At 33.3% G+C, this 22,320-nt stretch overlaps 1 protein-coding gene across 1 annotated transcript in view; it reads left to right on the top strand.

Annotated features, from left to right (window-relative positions):
• Positions 1-8,114: 8,114 nt before the first annotated feature.
• LOC121375112 (otoferlin-like) overlaps positions 8,115-22,320 on the top strand; it is a 135,845-nt gene continuing 121,639 nt past the window's right edge. The window contains exons 1-7 of the mRNA XM_041502356.1: positions 8,115-8,165; positions 12,747-12,831; positions 17,118-17,233; positions 18,681-18,721; positions 19,525-19,711; positions 20,299-20,485; positions 21,603-21,820. Of these exons, the coding sequence (XP_041358290.1) occupies positions 8,124-8,165; positions 12,747-12,831; positions 17,118-17,233; positions 18,681-18,721; positions 19,525-19,711; positions 20,299-20,485; positions 21,603-21,820 (876 nt within the window). The 5' untranslated portion in view covers positions 8,115-8,123. The remainder of the gene's footprint in view (positions 8,166-12,746; positions 12,832-17,117; positions 17,234-18,680; positions 18,722-19,524; positions 19,712-20,298; positions 20,486-21,602; positions 21,821-22,320) is intronic.

Here is a 22,320-nt window from a genome sequence, read left to right as displayed (position 1 = left end):
ATGCCATACAAATTGCATGTATGTGACGTCAAAGGCGGGATGTAGCTAAGTGGTAAAGCACTTGCTTGATGCGCAGTCAGTTTGGGATTGATGCCCATCAATGAGTCCATTAGGTTCTTCTCGTTCCAGCCAGTTCATCACGACTGATATATCAAAGGCCATGTTATACTGTCTATGGGATGGTGCATATAAAGATCCCTTGCTACTGATGGAAAACTGTAGCGGGTTTCCTCTCTAAGACTATCTATCAAAATTACCAAATGTTTGACATCCAATTGCTGATGAGTAATAAATCAATGTGCTCTAGTGATGTCATAAAACAAAACACACTTTGTATGTGACGTCATTAGAGATTGAGTCTAGACTCTAAAGGTTTTATGAGCATGAGCCCTGGTTTATTTATTGCCTTTTCATTTTTTGTCCACAGTCTACCATATGGAACTGTCTGTTTCTAAAAATGTCAAAACATTAGAAATTGTTAGTCATTTAAAAAGAGAATTTGCATTGTTTTAATTTTCTTTCATTCTGAAGCATGTTTTTCAGCATAATTATAATGAACCATGTGTAATACATGTATAATGAAACAGCCAATTAATATATTAGGGAAAGAGCTGGAAGATCATTAAACACATTTTTTTTCACATAATTACTTTCTTTAAAAAAGTATCTGTCAGGCCTAATAAGCAAAATAAAATTCCATTACTACATGATTGATGCAGTGTATTCACTATGTGTACATAACACAGACTTACAGCAATCTCATTAACGAATAAAAATCAATGGATCTCAACTTTAGGTAGCTTTATTATTATTTTTGTTTTGCTCTTCTTCCCTCATTATTCATAATATCTAATTAAAAAAAAAAAATCCATTTGTCTTTTTCAAATATTTTTTATTAATATTTAAATTTTACATTTTTTATTATTCTAACCACCCACTACTAAAACTACTGAACTCACAACATCTTATAAAATGATAGCCTCCAGTATGTAAACAAAAATCTTAATGATTAACACGCCATCAAGACATTATCATTTGTGTGCCTGGAGCTGTTTCCCTCCATGATAAGCCAAGTGCATGATGTGGAGAAGAAACCCCCGTGGAACGAGACCACAATTTCCCAGCACTCCCACTAACTGTAGGTCCAGCGATTATCATTTCGAATGCACAGTGGACAATCAGAGAGCGACTGGAGATGATCAGACAATTAATATGTGTCGAAAAAACACTGTGCGCTAATTTACTGAGTACATGTTGGCATGCGATATGGTTTCAGGCTAACATCGGCATTGTTGATGAACAAGAAACAGCAGGATAATTTGGTTGAGGACTTTATCAAGTGCAAGAAAAACAATCCACTTGTTCTTGCATAATTGTTTAAACATAAATATACAGGGGCGGCGCAGATGATATTTATGAGACTTTTTAAAGATGTATGGCATGGCTGTACCACTTTAAAAAAAATATATATTTGTTTTATCAGTGAATTTGAGAGGAGTGTCTGGCAACCTCAAGCCGTACCACTATTTTTTACACTGTGCTGTGCATCATTCCTGTTACATGTATGTCCCGTCAAAACAATTACAAAAACATTGAAAACAGAACAAAAACACCCTAAAAAAAACCAACCCAATTATTTTTTGTTTTTAATCTAAATTGTGGTCTGACTACTCTAATTTTTTTCACAATAGGTGGGTATAACCTTCAGGTTTTTAATCCTCAATCCGCTTCTAAAATTCCTAGGAAACTGTTTATTGATTTACACATCCTGTTTAATGCAGGATCATCATGGTACACATATTTATAAATACGGAATACTGGCTGTTTGATAGAATACAATGTAATCTGTTTATTTTTTTAACAGTCACTTTGACTGTTACTTTCCTTTCATCTATTACAATGTTGCACAAATATAGAGATACAAACAGATGAAACCTGACCGACATGCATGCTTAGGATATTGATTTTTAGCGAAGTGAAATACTTTTATATAGGAATTGTTTATCATTTTTTTGTGAATTTATCAATATATAACAGTCACAAATTGTTTTAAATCATGTAGCTTAGCGAAGCGATTTTATATAAAATTTGTGACAGTTATACATCGATAAATTCATGAAAAATGACAAACCATTCTTATAATTACAAACAAAGCAATGTATTTTGTTAATAATACACATAAATCAGTTTCTAAAATCCTTTCCACATTCTGTTTTATGTAATGACATCCCATTGGACATATAGAGGTTAATAAACCAGTTACCAGTTATTATCAAATTTATGTCCTGAGTGAAATATAGTCAGTTGTCACAAGCTTTAGCAAGTGACAAGTGAAAATTATTTCATGAGGGACATAAATTTGATAATAACTGGTACTGAGTTTGTTATTCTATTTATTACCCCCACTATTTGGGTTTTTCTAAGGCTTTATTTTCGATATAGCCTACATCGGCTACACGTCCACGTATATAGAAATGATATAAACTACTTTACTGTTCTGGGTATTGCTTTAACTTTGTATTTTATTCACGGTTCATAGATAATTTTCAAAACCCAAAGTTCTATATTTTCTGTAAAAAGACAAATCTATAATGAATTGCATTAAACTACCATCTTATTACAAGTTTAACACTGAAACCAGAAAGATGTAAACGCAAACGCTTAAAAAAATTTGACGTCATATTTAGTACTGATACGGCGATTGGTTTGTTGGCGTCAAATTGTCCAACAGTAGTGTACGTTAAACCAATGCATGATAATTTCTCATTTTTATTTTCCCCATTATGAGTGCCTGCTGGGGATAATGAGATAATTTTCTAAGGTTTTTGAAGGAACAGCTAGAGAAAATCATGTAACTGTGGAAAGTTTGTAATTATATATTTTGCCTTTATGATATTAATTTCTTTCTATTTTTAACAGACTGAAGCCAACACCAGACCCCCCATCTTTAAAATCTCAGGATTTTCAGGTAATTGGTATTAGTCAGTACTTCATACATTATGTGTACTGAGCTACAATTTGTTTGCATATTTCTATTATAAATTATTTTATCATTCTAATGTTCCATTTTTCTTATAAATTCCTGTTCTGTAAAGGTAGGAAAGAGTTAAGCATGCTTCATGTGCTAAACATGTGTGGTGGATTATTATGAAATTAACATTATGCAACATTATGCAAAGAAAAGATAAGAAATAAAATTCTGATTTTGTTTACTTTGAAAAACTATATTTTAGTTCAGTCAGCAAAGTGTTCACCTGAGATGCCTAGGTTGTAGGATTGGTGGACTCATTGGGTTTTTTTTTATCCCAATCAGTGCCCCATGACTGGTCTATCAAAGGCCATGGTATGTGCTGTCCTGTTTGAAAATACATATAAAAGGTTCCTTGCTGCTAATAGAAAAATGTTGTGGGTTTCCTCTCAAGATTACATGTCAGAATTACCAAATGTTTAACATTCACTAGCTGTAAATTAACCATTATGCTCTAGTAGTGTTGTTAAGCAAAATACAACTTTTTTTTAAGTCCATGCTTTAAGTCTGATCACTCAAGGCCACCTCTAATAGTAAAATACAAGCATTGGCTCGTAAACATTGTTACAAGTCTTGTATCGTCCTAGTTGTTATACTACAGTGGTCTTCATCATGATTTATGCATGTAATTCAAGAATTAATCTTTCCATTGCATGTGGGATATTAATTGTGCTGAATTTGCTGAACATATACAGAATTACTGTCATATCAAATAATCATTAATTGTTACCATTAACCAAGTTTTTATTTTTCCTTCTATTGATTTGTCGTTTCATAAATGTTGCCTGCGAGCATAAACGCTGATCTATTGTCTCAGTCTTCAAGAATTGCAATATTGTTTTGTTATAGACCTCAGAGTGCAGATGAATTCAAAGAAGGAAATGTGTTGGTTCTAAATCAAAATGTCTTGTTCACAGGCATAGTAATGAGTGTCCTTCAGAGTAGTACTTTGTAATCAGTGTCATTAGGTCCCTAGAGTGGTGTGGTGCTTTGGAAATTAGAGAGGAAAATAAAGAATATCTTGGTGTTTCTGTATTTTTGTGTTGCTGTGTGCTTTCACAGTTCTTTGTATCTTGTTTTATAAATACTTTCAATTTTTTTTATCAAATATTGTCTCAATATTCAACTAATTGCAAGTTACTGTTTTAATTATTATGAATGTCATATATGATATTATTTTGTAATAATTATAACTGTGTTGTATTTAACTTGTGCATTTAAATAGATTTCAGTCATACAAGATTTTGAATAATCTAGAATTGCTATTTTTGACAAAAATTGATTAGTATTAAACTCATAGCATGCATTTTAAATGTAGTTCACCCATACAAGATTTTGAATAACCTAGAATTGTAATTTGTGGCACTAATTTATTAGCAGTAAACTTGTGCACTTCAACTATGTTTCATCTGTACAAAGTGTTGAATAACCTAGAATTGCCATTTTTTACAATAATTTATTAACAGTGTATTGGGAAAAGTAAGATGGTACTCATACTCCTTGCAAAATGCATGATGGTAAAGGCAAAACCACATGATACAAGTGCTTCATATATGAGAATAGCCAATTGTACCAAGACAAAACATGCAATCAGCTATTCAGTGGTCCGAAGGTTCAACACTAACCCTAACCTTTGGTCAGTAGTCCAAAGGTTCAGTAGTCCAAAGGTTTATAGACCTAACCCCGGATTATTGAACCTTCGGACTATTGAACCTTCGGACTATAGAGCGGTCCCCATTCTTATGAGTGCTGCACTTGTATTGTGTGATGTCACCGTAACATGCAGTCATAATATGAATTTTGAAAATGGAAGGAAGGAAATGTTTTATTTAACGATGCACTCAACACATTTTATTTATGGTTATATGGCGTCTGACATATGGTTAAGGATCACACAGATATTGAGAGAGGAAACCCGCTGTTGCCACTTCATGGGCTACTCTTTTCTATTAGCAGGAAAGGATCTTTTATATGCACCATCCCACAGAGAGGGTAGTACATACCATGGCCTTTGATATACCAGCCGTGGTGCACTGGCTGGAGTGAGAAATAGCCCAATGGGTCCATCAATGGGTATCGATCCCAGACTGACCATGTATCAAGCGAATACTTTACCACTGGGCTACGTCCCATTTGAAAATGGAAACCATCTCCCATGAAATTAACTGAAATAATTGTGTTGCTCAGTCTATATGCACTGAGCTAGTACATGCACACAAGACAGAAGTATGCATGGTCCTGTAAACAGCACCAACACAGTGTTAAATATTAATGTGTGAGAAAACAGCTGAGCTATATATGATCACTATTATTGAATTTGAGTTAATGTGCTGTGCGATACACTATGGTGTCATTAGCTTTTAGCCGTTCCCAACCACCTACATAAACAGTCCTGAAAGGAGGCTTCACGAGTCTGTACACAGAGCTGAATTTCATTCATTTGCAGAGAATCTGTCACATTTCCGATGTCACAGGATCAATTCCTGTCAATAGAAACTTTAATGTTTTTGCCCTCATTATTCAGTGTGTGGTGGGATATACATGTAATTCAGACATGCTTGTCTCAAGTGTTATAATGACCACCCTGATGATGGATCTCTGTCTTTTTTTCTCCATCCCAACCAAGGAATCACCATTGATGCATCAAAAAGCCATGGTATATGATGCCTTGTCTATGGGAATAAAACATTTTTTTTGCTGTACAAACTGACTAGCATGGATTTGACTATATAAATGTATATTTATTTAGTTTTTGCATTTTTCTTTTCTTTTCAGATCTGTGTGACTGTGATTGAAGCCCGGCAGTTGGCAGGGTTGAACATGGACCCTATAGTGTGTGTAAATGTGGGAGACCAGAAGAAATATACCAGTGTCAAAGAATCTACAAATTGTCCATACTACAATGAGGTGATTGTCATGCTAATACATGTACTCAGTTAACTGATTTCCTTCTCACTTCCTCACCTGAATGTTTAGTTTTTATAGCTTCTCTAATACACATGTATAAAAGAGAAGCAATATATCAAATTAAAATATGTTGCCACAGAACACAAGTATTAAACCGACTTATGTTTTTAAGGTTGTTCCAGAATTGATCATGTGAGTGTGGAGATTTTTGTTTGTGGTAAAGTGCTCGCTTGATGCGTGGTTGGTCTAAGATCGATCACCATCAGTGGGCCCATTGGGCTATTTCTCATTCCAGCCAGTGCACCATGTGACTGGTGTATCAAAGGCCATGGTATGTGTTATTCTGTCTGTGGAATAGTGCATATAAAAGATACATTGTTACTAATAGAAAAATGTAGCAGATTTCCTGTCCAAGTCTAGATGTTAAACTTATCAAATGATGTTAGTGGTATTTTTAAGCAAAACAAACTTTAAATTGATATGCATATCAGTCTAATTGAAATTAAATCTTGTAGTCCACTCTGTCCCAAATTTATAGATATGTCTTGAACTTGAGGAGGGATTTAGCTCAGTTGGTAGAGTGCTTGCCTGAGGTGCTTGGTTGGCAGGATCAAACCACTGGTATATCAAAGGCCATGCTATGTGTCGTACAGTGAAAGTGCATATAAAATTCCTTTATCGCTGGTGGAAAAATAAAGACAGATTTCCTCTAAAGACAATGTGCTAGAATTACCAAACGTTTGACATCCAATAGAACATGCTTGATAATTCAATGTGTTCTAGCTTTGTTATTAAACAAAACAAATATTAACTGACTTGACCGAACATTATCCTGTGTCCAGTCGACTTTTCCTTGGATCAGAAAGCAAATCTGGCTTAACCCATTTGGAATGATTGTTCCTGATGATAGGCCACCCAAACACAAACTGGTATTGATGCATGTTAGATTTGCTGACAGAGAATCTTCATGGAGTGGCAATGAGACTGATTTCAGAAATATATTGGGACTTTCAGAAATGACACTCAGAAGATTAATAAAAAATACACCCGAGGTGGTGGAAATTACGATCCGGGATGAGGCTTGCCAAATCGCAGGGTCAAAATTTCCACCACTGAGGATGTACTTTTTCTCCCAAACATTATTTTACATGAACAAACAAAGATGGCTGAACAGTAACTTCTTTATTTGACCCGTTTTATCATAAATAAACTACACTATCATATTTGCCACGTCTGTTTCATGTGTTAAATAAATTTAACACTACAAATTAACAAGATAGCTTTTATAATGAAGGTTTTAGCAACAAAATATTGATCTAAAACTAACCAACTCGCATTGATATGACATCATATAGTACCAACTTCATAATACTCCCCATGTTAAATTCAATGACGTCATACAAGACAGATTTATTCCACATGGCCTGATGTCATGGAATGGGTCTGTCTTGCATGGCGAGGTATGGGAGAATAAAATAATCATTCTTATGTACATATGTGGGAAAGGGCTGTTCCACCCAATGGTTCAGAATTTGTTGTCTAGGCTTGCCAAATACCAAACAATTATATGCCCAAGAGTGAAAAAGCCTTATCCCATGTAAGTATTCATGAATGACTAATTTTCTCCCATCCACTCAACAAAAATTAAAAAACATTTGTACAAAAAGTCCAAAAGGTTTTATTTGTTATTTTTCATTATTCAGTAGAAAAAAATATCACCATTAATAAAAAATATATGTATAAATAAAATTAATGCAATACTTTACCTAAAAACATCCTACATCAAAATGTAGAACAATTAGACCAAAATATTCCATTTGGGCTGACATCATAGAATGGGTCTGTCTTGCATAGCTAGGAATGGGAGAAAGAATTGTCTTCATGCAATATGTAATAATCTAGTGTAATTTAATTTGTAGACACAAGTCCCCATTTCCTTTCCACATGTGTGTTAATTCACTGATACAGCATATAATTATGTTTATTAGTTAAATACTCAGAATTAATTGTAGCAGTTGATGTTCATTTAGTTTTCAATTTTAGGTGAAAAAAGAGCCTAAAAATTTGATATCTGCAAATCCCTTTATTACACATTGTAAAATACAGAAGCTTTAATGATGTTTATGTATACAGTTTGAAATAATAATTACCTGGTTTTGTTTTTCAGTATTTTGTTTTTGACTTCCATATGCCTCCTGTGATGTTGTTTGACAAAATCATCACATTATCGGTAAGAATCTTGCAAATCTTAGAACACATACAGATAATTATTACATAAATTTTACTTTAATAATTTACCAGTGATTAATGATTTTCAATTAATAAAGTTATATAGCCTTTAAAATGTGGAAATTTATCATAACATTCACTTTAAATTTGGTCTCAAAATTAACAAATCAGAATATTATCATTTTATATTTTTTTAGATCTAACTGAAATATTTATATATATATTTAAGATTGTTAGACATGTTAATATACTTGATGTATATGTGATTAATATATTTCTGATTTGCTGTTACATAATTAACTATCAGTAATGCAAGTAGTTTTTTTTGTTTCTGCCTGTGCTAGTAACCATAGGCTTGTCCATTCCCTCTATACATCTATCTGTCTGATTGTGTGACATATATCTATTTTTCCATCCAACTGACTCATTTCTAGTTTTATATAAAATGCTGAAGCATTCCAGACAGGTAATAATATGTCCAGGAACAATTTGTCTGGTAACTCATTAAATATATGGATTAATTGTACGTTGATCATGTACATGGAACAAACAGATTTTGTTTGATACTCCATCATGCTAATTATTTGACGGTTTGTTTAATGAAGGAGACTGTTGCTGCCACATACATAATGATACTTAATGTCTTTGGGTGTGCTAAAAAAATTGATATTTTTAAGTTGGAATCTCATAATTACAACTTGTTTGTATTCAGGTGTACTTGTAAGGAAATAAATTCTGGTCCCCTTAAAATAGTCAACAGCAATGTATCTCACTTACAAATTTAACTATACTTATCCAAAAAAGTTTAGCAATTAGGTAATTGTGCTTAAATAAAAGAAAAATTGTGACTTACAAAATGAAATCAGACATTGGATTCATTTGAGACATCATTTGTCAGTATAAGTAACAGGAGATTTTCAATACAAAATTATATTTGGGAGTATCACATCGTTAAATGATGCTTGGGGGTCCATACACAAACATCTGAAAATTGTCAGTAAATACTTGGTTAACTTTTTTTCTTCCCAGTTTACAAGTTGGAAATACAAGCTCTGGAACATTTCAGACACTATTTTCAACTCGGAAGTTGTCACAGTGTTAATTACGAGCACTCTCGAACACAGCATAAGTTATGCTTTTTGATAAGCAGCAAAGAATGTTTAATTTAATAAACCAGTCATGAATTACTGGTTGCCGTGATAACTAACCTAGTCAATCTGCTTAAAGGGATCAAATTTACCAAACACCAACATATATATTAGCTTTGGTCATGGTAACATTTTAAAAACAAATCAACCTGAATTTGTTTTGCAGTGACATTTTGTAATCCAGTGACTGTTGTAAACCTGTGAAAGCATTTACAGCAAACCAGAAATATTTACTAGCCTTTATAACATAAAATACACATGTATGTCTTTGTTTCATTACATAATATACTATATCATGGTATGTCTATTTAGATTCCACTACATAATATTCATATGTCTAGATTCAATTGCATAATATAAGGCATTATATTCTATATGCTAAATCACATTGCATATATGTTTACACTGTTGCATAATATATATTATATTGTGTAATCTATGTCTCAATTTCATTACATATATGTATTAGATGTCTTGATTTCAATACAATGCTGTATATATGTTGATGGACTCCATTACATGCTACATGTCTAGAATCGAATGCTAATTAACTTGCCCCAAAACCAAGTCGCCCCTTACCAACTCGCCCCGAACTGTTTAGTCAGCTCACCCAAAAATGTTACCAACTTGCCCCAGTGTTTGGACAATTCACCCCAATCTCAACTTTACTGTCCGTAAATAATTGTGACGAAATTAAAAATGGATGTCTACAACTTTGGTGTCATTTTATTTATTAATATTACAGTGAAACTCTACTGTCAGGGAGATCCTAATATCGGATAAACAACAATCTATTACAATGAACTGTCAAGCCTATTTCAACTATGTTTGTGAGTTTGTCCTCTATTTCCTTAAAGGAATGATTAATCAAGACTTTTAGACTGACTGGTGTACACGGGGCGGGACGTAGCCCAGTGGTAAAGTGTTCGCTTGATGCATGGTCAGTCTAGGATCGATCCCCGTCTGTGGACCCATTAAGCTATTTCTTGCTCAAGCCAGTGCTCCACAACTGGTGTAACAAAGGTTGTGTTATATACTATCCTGTCTGTGGGAAGGTGTATATAAAAGATCCCTTGCTGCCAATCGAAAAGAGTAGCCCATGAAGTAGCGACAGCAGGTTTCCTCTCTCAATATCTGTGCGTTCCTTAACCATATGTCTGACACCATATAACCGTAAATAAAATGTGTTGAGTGCATCGTTAAATAAAACATTTCCTTCCTGACTGGTGTACACATTCAACAATATTTGATGCAAATCAACAAAAATATTGGTATGTTTAATTAATAAAACAGTAAACATACGACAGCTTTTATATAAAATGGGTGCAGTCACTTTGTCCCATCCCAATAAATCCATACTCTTGTGAGCAGACTACATATAATTGTACATCTGGGCTGAGTTTACCAGACACTGGGGTCGAATTGGTAACATTTTGTGGGCGAGTTGACTAAACAGGGTGGGGCAAGTTGACCAACCACTGGGGCAAGTTGACCAACCACTGGGGCAAGTTGACCAACCACTGGGGCAAGTTGGTTTTGGGGGTAGCTGACTTGCTCCCCTAGAATCCATTACATGCTACATGTCTAGAATCCATTACATGCTACATGTCTAGAATCCATTACATGCTACATGTCTAGAATCCATTACATGCTACATGTCTAGAATCCATTACATGCTACATGTCTAGAATCCATTACATGTTATATGTCTAGAATCCATTACATGCTACATGTCTAGAATCCATTACATACATGTATATGCTATATGTTTAGATTCTATTACATAATGTATGTCATATTGTTGTATTGTGGTATTCATGCAATTTTATGTTACTGTTTAAGTGCGTGCACTTTTACATGTGTATGTTATGTGTAAGATGTCAAAACATTTGTGCACATTGTGTTTTTTTCAAGGTTGTAAGATCATACCATGTTACATTTATGCAATCCCATAACCTCTTTCACAGGAAGTGAGGTTTCATAGTCTAATTCACACATCTTTACAGTTGCATAACCACTTTTACAGGAATTTATCTAAGAGGTCTTATTATCAAATTTATAAAAATCCATAACCAATTTTACAGAAATTTATCTAAGAGGTCTTATCACATTTATACAATCCCATAACCAATTTTACAAGAATTTATCTTGGAGATCATATTCTCACATTTATATAAATTCATAACAAATTTTACAGGAATATATCTTAGAGGTCTGATTCATAATTTATGCACATAAGCAATTTTACAGGAATTTATCTTAGAGCTTTCATTCACACATTTATACAATAAACCATTTTAAAGGAATTGAGTTTAGAACTCTGATTCACACATTTAAAAAGTTCTATAACCAATTTTACAGAGATCCGATTAACACATATATACAGTCCCATAATCAGTTGTATAACAAATGATCTTAGAAGTCTGATACAGACATGCACAGATCAACCCTCTTAAATGGCCCTTTTGGATAATTTTCCATTTCACCAAGTGCTTCATCAAAGGTTATGTTGTTTTTGTTTTTTTCATCCAGTCTTATGCAGCAAGTTTGCATTTATTTTAGTTTGACACTCAATAACTGATATATTTTTCATGCTGGGGTGTTATTAAACATTCATTCATGCATTCCTATCTTTACATAAAAACATATCCTTAAAAAAAAAAAAACTGTTTTATTTAACGACGCACTCAACACATTTTAGTTACGGTTATATGACATGGTTAAGGACCACACAGATATTGGGAGAGGAAACCCGCTGTCACCACTTCATGGGCTACTCTTTTCAATCGATCGTCATAATCTGTCAATAGAAACAGTGGTTGCAGGATAAAAACCTGTAACCCATTTGGATACAGTTACAATAGAGTGAAACAAGAGTCTGTAATATTGAAAGGGAAAAATACCTTAGAGCACCCCTTCGTAACTGTTAATTCTCAGATATAGGTGCATTTAAAAAAAGAAGAAAGAAAGAAGCAATTCATGGTATTAGAAACCTGGTGCCTAATTCACAAAGGTCTCTTAGGCTGTGCTAGACAACAAAGCATCCTCTTTGCAAGTATTTTAGCATTGCACTGTGAGATCGCAAAGTTGTGAGAGTTTAGTGAATTAGGCCCCTGGTGTTTCTAATATCATGAATTGCTAGCTTTTTCCAGAAGATCAGGAATATTTAGGATGCATGGAAATGAATAATCTTAACAATAAAATCTTATGTTATGTTTGATTTCAACTATCAACGACACAGGACTAATAGTGAAAAATATGCCATAGAGTTTAAAAACTAAAAAGTCTGTTACTTTAAGGCAAAACTGTTTTAACCCATCAGGCTGGCAATGATCACCACTTCCTGTGTGTAGTAGGCTTGTGGGATTGTAGTAAATGCAAACCGATTTCAGAGCATCCGATGTGACAAGCTTCTGCCTTTGTTTACTACTTAGGTGCTACATTCTCGTAATTTGCTGCGTTCAGGCACGGTAGTTGGCAGTTTCAAGATAGATGTCGCCACTGTGTACATGGCACCTGGTAGACATTTCATTCAAACTTTTCATCATTTCTTTTATATAATCTTGCTTTTTTTCCAACTACCTTGTTTTAATTTGTTAAACAAAGTTTCATTGTTAATTAATTGTCTTTGGCCTGGTTGTGTTGTTTTGGGCTTAAGTAATGAAACTGAATGATTGACATTTTTCCCCTTTTTATGTGGATTACCGTATTTTGCCGTTTATAAGCTGACTTTAAAAAGTTGCATGTACCATTAATACTTTTTTCTCTCAAAAGACCTTTTGAACCAATTAAAGTGGTACCTTTAGGTTGAGGAATAGTACCCCACCCTAACACACCATTAACATGATGTAAATTCTCCCCTTTTATAAATATTTTTAATGAAACAATAATACATTGCTCTAAATGGTGAAATATTTTTAAAACAGGCCCATGAAAACAATCATAATTTTCTAAATTTGTAAAATATATTCCAAACAAGTCGTGAAAACAATAATAAGTAATTAGTTCTACATGGATATTAATTAATTGATGGAATATTTCAAACAAACATAAAATAGCAGTAGTTGTGACATCTCTTTTTTGTAATCCTTCACATTAATTATTAATGCACTTTAGAGAAAGGGATATTGTCTCTACGGATTATACCTTTTAGATTGAACACATATTTCTGTTTGTCTTTACTATTCTTTTTATATTTACCATTTTTATAGACGCAATTTTATTATTTAGCATGTTGATTTGCCTTTGGCTGAATGACGCATGCTAAAAAGGTGTTTTTGTATATACTGGACTTCATTTCAGACTTATCTTGGACAATTTGTAAATAACAAAAAGAGAAAGCATTTGCTTGTCAGAATATTTACAACATATATGGCATTTTGATGGTTTTCTGTTGACGTTAATGAATTTGAGATCAAAAAGTATAAACAACTTTCAATATTCCAAAACATAACTTCAGTATAATATTCAAAAGGGTTATTTTAATAAGCATTAATATTCAAAAACTTCCTCCGCTTTCATTTGTAATTTGTTATAAATGCTAAGGAATCCATTCTAATGCATATAAAACTGCATTTAAGAAAATAATTATTTTATTTTCATTGGAGAATTTTGTTTTGGAAAAGTCTGAAATAAAGTTCACATCCATTGATTAATTTGTATTCACCTTTCATTCATTTTTCATCCAAATATTTTATAGTTTTGGGAATTTTGTCTTTTTTCTGTCTTCACGTTTTTGCCTTTGCATGCCTTTCTACCTTAGGCTTGTCAGTCTCGCAACATCTTCCGCTCCAACCGGCTGCTTGGAACTTATAAGCTCGATGTTGCAACTGTATATGCTCAAACAGGTACTTCTTGTCATTTTCTTAACATTTGCAACATTGTTCCACTTTGTGTTAGTTGAACTTATTAATATGTATGACATGACATTTGTGCATTAATTTTAAAAAAACTGGCTTTGTTTATAATATAAATAATGTATAAAATTGATTTAAGATCTAAGGTTATATAAAGTAATGAATAAAAGTATATAATTTTTTTATTTTTTTTAAATAACTGTTTGTTAAATTGTTTAAAGAAAATATGTTGTTGTGTTCTGAAATAAAAAGAAGATCTATATGACCTGTAATTTGTTAGGTAACTACTTTTTAAAGTATCTAAGTGCATCTTATTACAGTATGGTCCTTGAACTTGAAACAGGTTTTCAATGTCCACATTCTTTCAAAGTTTGGTTTTGTCCCCACTAGACCCTACCTCAAGCATGGCCAATGGTTTGATCCAGGGCAGAAGGGAGTATGCTGATGGGGATTTTTTAGAATTAATTTATAAATAGGGGAATGGGTAAAATAAAATATTGAAGAGTCAGTCCAAATTAATTTTGATGTTATTGGTTTTAGCATATTTATTATGTCGCCATTTTTGAAGAGATACATTATGGTTAAGCAGACAGCTGTCTTATGTGGCATTTCTGGATACTTCTTTTACTGTACTTTCATCACAAGAAAAATTGTTTCTAACTGTAGTAATGTTCATCTCCATATTTGTACTGTTGATGAATATTTGATGATTATAAAGTTCACAGTGAAGAACACCAAAAGCAATGTACATGTAAGCTACCATCTGCTGAATAAAATATATCAAAAAGCAGAATATGTGTCATCATGTCTTGTCATACATATTAATATAGATCTACCTAGATAACACACTAAAACTACTCATTTTCCTATTTATTAAACCCATGGTCTGTAGCTAAAATAGGTTTGGGGATCTGAGGGATGGGCAATAATGATATTAATACCAGTAACTGTAAATTGTTATTAACATATCAATATATCAATAGAAGCTTGTTGTTATCACTAATATAGAAACATGTTTTTGTGTGTTTGAATTTGTAGATGATGAATAGTCACAAATTTTTCTAAATATTGTAGCTATTACCTGTATGCATTAATAAATTTACAATTGTTTTTTACAAGTTGTATAATTAAAACAAATTAGTTTCCTTGTTCTTTGTTATAATCCATTTTTCATTTTATCAAAGATCGACATTCAATATTTTGTTGATGTCATTCTATCAAAACTGAATACAAATTTGAAAGTTTGTTTTTAAGTTAGGAGAATCATTTGAAATAAGGCAGATTAATTTTCTTCGTCATTTGATATACTAAAGTAGTGGGGTTTAGTGATGAAAGTTAGTAACTATGAATATATTTTGACGTGTACATTTAACTGGTCCTTCCCAACTACAGTACTGATGTACTGCATAAAAGTAATTCAACATGCTGAAACAAACTAAAAAATTTAATTGGGTGTCTCCACTTGCTACAATGTCTATATCTAACAGGGGAAGTAACTGTTGAATTTGCCCGTAGTAAAAAGATGAAAATTAGAAGTGTTTTTATGATGACCATGGTAACTATATATAAATAATAATGCAAATAAGAAGAAAAATGTATACTCACTCAAAGTGTATAATTTAAAAATAAAATGTGTTTTTTTTGCATTTAAATTGTACTTGGATCAGTTATCTCCCCTAAATGTTCTTCAACTGTAATTGTGGGTGATGTCATGTCTTGCGTTGTTGCACATTTTCTTCTTCCCGTTTTTTTAATATATAGTGACTAATTTGGTTGTTGGTTTTCTAAGGTTTATTTGTTAATGTTTTATTCATTTCAAAAGAGTTTTTAATCTGCTTGTGTATTTTACATTTTATTGTTAGCATGTGAGGGAGAGTATTTCTATGTGATTGTGTGTAAAATATATTGAAAATAGTTAAAAAAAACAAAAGAACATACTAACAATTTTCTTAAGATTTTTTAATAATAAGATTCAATAATGAAATCTGTAGTGATACAATGTGCATGTGTGTTTCTATCTGTCCATTCATCCATCTTGATACTAATTTAAGTGAGATTACAATAACATTTCTTTTTTCTAAATTGGTTATCACGGATTAAAGAATTTGATAGGGAACTTGATTGATGGTTTTACTTAGCTGATTGAATACAGAGCATCAGGAAGTAATGAGTGTTGTGAATGGGGGAAATAACAGATAAAATGTGTGCTTTCAGCTGGTATTTGTGCATTGCTGTGCACATTTGAATTTTATACATGTATATCTTAACATTAATTTGATTTTATTGGTAAATCTTTAAACTGATTGCATTGCAATGTTAACTGTATCAGATAAACAATTAAAATGTTATACATGTTTCAAATAACAATGTATTATACTTACAATTAGAAATTTTTAAAATAGATATCTTAAATAGGTCTTACACAATCTGTTTATGAATTCTTATTTTTGAAAAATTCATTGCAACATTTTATTGTTAATTTAATTTGTGCATTATTTGATGTTAATTGATTTTGATTTAAATAATACATGAATAAAGGGTGATATATTGTCTCTTTTAAAGATATATATTTTCTTTATATTTGAAACATTTAGTTAATGGATCAGTTTAATATACATGTAATATAAATAAGGTTAATTTACTTGCTTTAATACACATGCATCTTAAAATAATTTATTTGCTAGATTGACAATATGATCGCATGGTTCTTTTTATATGTGACTGTAGCTAATATGATATTTTTACTAGGTTTCATCTTACTTAATACGACTGGTCTACAAAATTTAACATAATACAATTGGTTTACAAGATTTAACATAATATGACTGGTTTAATAGATTTATCATAATATGATTGGTTTACAAGATTTATCATAATATGATTGGTTTACAAGATTTATCATAATATGATTGGTTTACAAGATTTAACATAATATGATTGGTTCACTAGATCACCAGTTCTACCACAAATGGGCAATCCTGTCTGATCCAGAAGACATCAATGGTGGGGTCAAAGGTTATCTCAAGTGTGACATTGCAGTCATTGGTAAAGGGGATACTATCAAGGTAGGCTGTTAAATTGTAAATTAAATCATTTGTAAGTGAAATATTTTTAGAAAATACATTTTAACATGTTACTACATTGCATAATTTTAATGTTCGACAATTTAGTTTAATTCTTTTTATTTTATTTCACTTTAATTTGGTTTTCTTGCTTATATTATTAAGGTTCTATCCTGGGCATAGTTCTCACTGTCTGGGCTGTCTGTTTAGTACGGGGGTTTCTCTTTTCAATTTAACCTGACCTGGCATTTTCCACTGGAGCAATGGAATATCCCAATAGCCAGAGATGTTAAAATCTTCCAATGTGTCAACTGCTTCCTATTATGGTCATGTCACTGAAGCTTCCTTCTTTATTCTTCACTACTACATAATAACAGTTCAGACATCTTTTATTTTGCTCTTATAAAATCTAAGCCATCATGGCTTTTGTGTTGGTTTAACCAAGTGTTTTTAATGTGGATTGGTTTTATGCATGTTTATCAAGTTTTCTACATATCGTTAGTGGTTAGTGAAATAAAAATGGGTGTGCCATATAATAGTGGCATTATATCTCTCCATTAAATCGTTACTTGCTCTGGGTGGGAGCCAATACTGGGATGCGAACCCAGTTCCTACCAGCCTAACAGCTTATTGCTTAACTATTACACAATTGAGACTAGTTGCTTGACAGTGTTGATTCCATAATTTTCAATCTTATATATACCATCATTTGTTTTTCAAGTTAACTTGCCCTAAAACTAATGGGATTTTTTTCTGGAACAATGGATTCGTCTCAACATCCCAGCAGCCAATGGAATGGATTAAAATCTTGCTTTTAGTTGCACAAAATATATACATATATGTACCAAATGAAAATAACATTTTTCATGATTATGTAATTCAATCTCTTGGGGAATGTAAGAGTAAATCCATGCTAAAAGTTAAAAAATAATTCTTGATAACAAACAATTTATTATAAATGTATTTCTGTGATGCTATGACCCAAAAAAGAGATCTCTTTAGTCTTTTTAATACATAAAGTTGAAGAAAAAACATGTCATGTACTTGTTAACTCAGTCTTTCTTGTTGTGTTGTGTTGTATTACATCATCAACAAACTAAAGGTTGTATTGCATTTGCATGGTTTTTGTCCCAGTGCAGAAAACTTTTATTTTTTGTACATAAAATATAAATGTCCCATATAACATTTAAAATTGTGATAACCATAGAAGTGATTTATTGATGCATCAGTTTTCTGTGTTCTTCACCAGCACAATGCCAAAAACTGTGCAACTGGAAAATGGCCTATAAATCTCTCATGTATAGAGATAGTAAGCTCTGGGCATGATATACATGACATTAGACAGACTCGGGTCAAATCCATGAGAGTTGACAGATATATGTATGGGGTACCAATTACTACATATATGTAATAATATATATGTATATATGTTTATTTTCTTCTGTTGTAGGTTCCTCCAAAGAGTGACAAGGATGAAGAAGACATAGAAGCGTAAGTTTATGTACATACCGAACATAAAGAATATCAGAATGGATGCACTTTTTAAGCATTATTCACTGAAATTCAATAGTATCATGTACTTTTTACCTATCTATACCTAAATTATATAGCTGAAAGTGAAAATTGCTAGATGGAATTTTGAATTTAGAACGATTTCAGTAAAATATTTGCTTTAAACCTTTAAATAATTAACTTGCATTTATTGCCCCATTTCTAGCCAGTGTACCATGACTGGTATATCAAAGGACATATTTTGTCCTATCCTGTCTGTGGGACGGTGCATATAAAAGATCCCTTTCTATTAAAGGAAAAATGTAGTGAGTTTCTTCTCTTAAGACTATATGTCAAAATTACCAAATGTTTGACATCCAATAGCTGATGATTAATAAATCAATGTGCATAGTGGTGTCATTAAACAAAAGAAACTTTTTTTTATTGCCCCACTGAAAAGAAAAGAAGATTTTTTTTTTCTAATGACTTTTTCATTGTTTCTTGTTTAAAACATATGAGTAATAAAAAAAGGAGTGGGTTAGTTTTCAAGCCTGTAGGAAGCATCACGAGGACAAAATAGCAGTGTTTAGGTAACAATTTTGTCTGTTTTACAGATTATATGGTCCCCAAGTCATCATGTTTTTTTAAATTCTACAATATTGTTGTTTTTGTCTGAAAAGTAAAAGCACAGAATAAACATATCAATACTTTGGTCATTTGTGTGTTTCTTTCTAAGAAGGAAAAGTTCTGAGAAGGAAAAACACAGAATAAACATCATAGCAATATATGTTTGAATAACACAGAAATCTGCTGCTACCGGAGGGAGTGTCAGCCGACCGCCAGCGAGCCAAGTTCTACATGAAAGTCTACCGTGCGGAGGGTCTGCCTAAGATGAACACTGGAATCATGGCTAACGTAAAGAAGGCATTCACTGGAGAAAACAAGGACCTCGTAGATCCATATGTCAAGGTGTCATTTGCTGGGCATGAGGTGAGTCATAGTTTATTGAAACACCCCTTGGATTCATGTACATACACAGCTGAGATTTAGTTCAATTGGCAGAGCACTTGCCTGAGGTGCTTGGGTCATAAGATCGAACCTCGTCAATAGATCTATTGGGTTTTTTGCCTTCCAGGTATCCAATGTCATGGTATGTGCTGTCCTATCTGTGGGAAAATGATATAAATGATCCCTTGCTACTAATGAAAAAAAAATAGTTTCCTCTGAAGACTATGTGTCAAAATTATCAAATATACTTGGCCATTTAAGTAATTTAAGATACATTTAATCTGAATAACAAAACCATTATGATATTCAAACTCATATTATATTTGCACAAGACAGAGTCCAAAGAATGTTTTTGATGAAGAAGTGACAGTATTCACCTGTAAATTACTGTCAGATGTTTCATCTATAGAAGAACAGCTGATCTTCAGGACAAGACATCTTTCCTACTTTGTCTTTAAGAGGACTGCCACTTCCATCAATGCTTTGACTATTTTCAGGACAAGACATTTTTCCTACTTTGTCTTAAGAGGACTGCCACTTCCATCAATGCTTTTGTTTGACTATTTAAGGGCAAGACTTCAATAAAGAAAGGTTCCTATGAGCCCATATGGAATGAGCAAATAGTGTTCACAGAGATGTTTCCTCCTCTGTGTCGGAGAATCAAGATACAGCTGCGAGACAATGACAGCGTCAATGATGACATCATCGGAACTCACTTCATCGACCTCTCCAACATCTCCAATGCTGGAGAGAAAGGTAACATCAGTAGTCTGCACAGGAGGGTGAGAACTTGTGGGAGCTCATGGTCCATTCAGTATATCACATCGAAATATGCAATCATATGGAATTTGACCTATTGAACAGACCTCTGTTACATGGCAGCAATTATTTCTTCAATTGCTTGTTCCCTACCATCTTTTTGCAGACTTGTATACTTATTGAGAGTAATAATAGTTGTCTCCGTCTGTCTGTTCCTCCCTCCATCCATCCATATGTCTGTCTGTCTTTCCAAACATCTGTCCATCTGTCTGTCCTTCCAAACATCTGTCCATCTGTCTGTCCTTCCAAACATCTATCCATCTGTCTGACCTTTCAAACGTCTGTCCATCTGTCTGACCTTTCAAACATCTGTCCATCTGTCTGACCTTTCAAACATCTGTCCATCTGTATGTACTTCCACACATCTGTCCATCTGTATGTCCTTCCAAACATCTGTCCATCTGTATGTCCTTCCACACATCTGTCCATCTGTATGTCCTTCCAAACATCTGTCCATCTATATGTCCTTCCAAACATCTGTCCATCTGTATGTCCTTCCAAACATCTGTCCATCTGTCTGTCCTTCCAAACATATATCCATCTGTCTGTCCTTCCAAACATCTGTCCATCTGTATGTCATTCCAAACATCTGTCCATCTGTATGTCATTCCAAACATCTGTCCATCTGTATGTTCTTCCAAACATCTGTACATCTGTATGTTCTTCCAAACATCTGTCCATCTATCTGTCCTTTCAAACATCTGTCCATCTGTATGTCCTTCCAAACATCTGTCCATCTGTATGTCCTTCCAAACATCTGTGTCCTTCCAAACATCAGTCCATCTGTCTGTCCTTCCAAACATCTGTCCATCTGTCTGTCCTTCCAAACATCTGTCCATCTGTATGTCCTTCCAAACTTCTGTCCATCTGCCTGTCCCTTTATCTATCTGTCTGTCTTTCTGTCTGTTTTTTCTATTTCTATTATTAATTACAATTGAGAAATGTTTGCTCTCATATACATTATGAACTTTCATCTGATCTGACCAGAATAAACAGGCTTTTTAGTTTCCACTGGTTGCCAAGACAAGCTACTGCTTACTTTGTTAATTTTCAGGTTTCCTGCCAACATTTGGCCCGTGTTGGATCAACCTGTATGGTTCGACGCGGTACTACCAGATACGAGACCAGCACATGCACCTGAATGACGGGCTGGGCGAGGGCGTGTCGTTCCGCGGGCGGATCCTCTTTGCCATCAAGATGGAGATGATGGACAATGAGGAATTGTCTGGACCCACCACGGTGGAGGTGGAAAACACACTACCTATATCAGAGGTAAGGTCTCACTACACAGATGTCATCTGCCATTGAAATCCATGAATGAGTTCTCACATACACCATTGCAAACATACATTATATAAGCATTTATTTTCACTCCAAAATTGTGGACATTTCCGTCTCAGTTTTTTGCTATATGACCACATCTGGCTGTAGTACTGGTCTGAACAGGTGGTTCATTAACTGATTCACTCTGGCTGTCTCTTGTGCAATACACCCACGTCCCAAAAGGTCAATGCACAATATTACAAAATAACATGAGCAAAATACAGCCAGAAGGCTTACCATTCAACATACATGTACATATTGTTTTAACTCTTCACCATTTCCTAGAAATGAATATGTGAACCATAACATGTGTCATAATTACAAACTATAGTAGACCGTGATGAATGAACTCTCACCCGGACGTGAACTGTGTACTGAGACCTAAGCAAAACACAGAGTACAGGTTGTCAGTAAGTTTTTTTGTCTGGCCTTCATGGAGTAAAAAGTTG

Source organism: Gigantopelta aegis, chromosome 6 (assembly GCF_016097555.1).
Source record: "Gigantopelta aegis isolate Gae_Host chromosome 6, Gae_host_genome, whole genome shotgun sequence".
Lineage (NCBI taxonomy): Eukaryota > Metazoa > Mollusca > Gastropoda > Neomphalida > Peltospiridae > Gigantopelta > Gigantopelta aegis.
The sequence above is the reverse complement of the archived record's forward strand: the minus strand, read 5'-3'. Positions and strand labels throughout refer to the sequence as shown.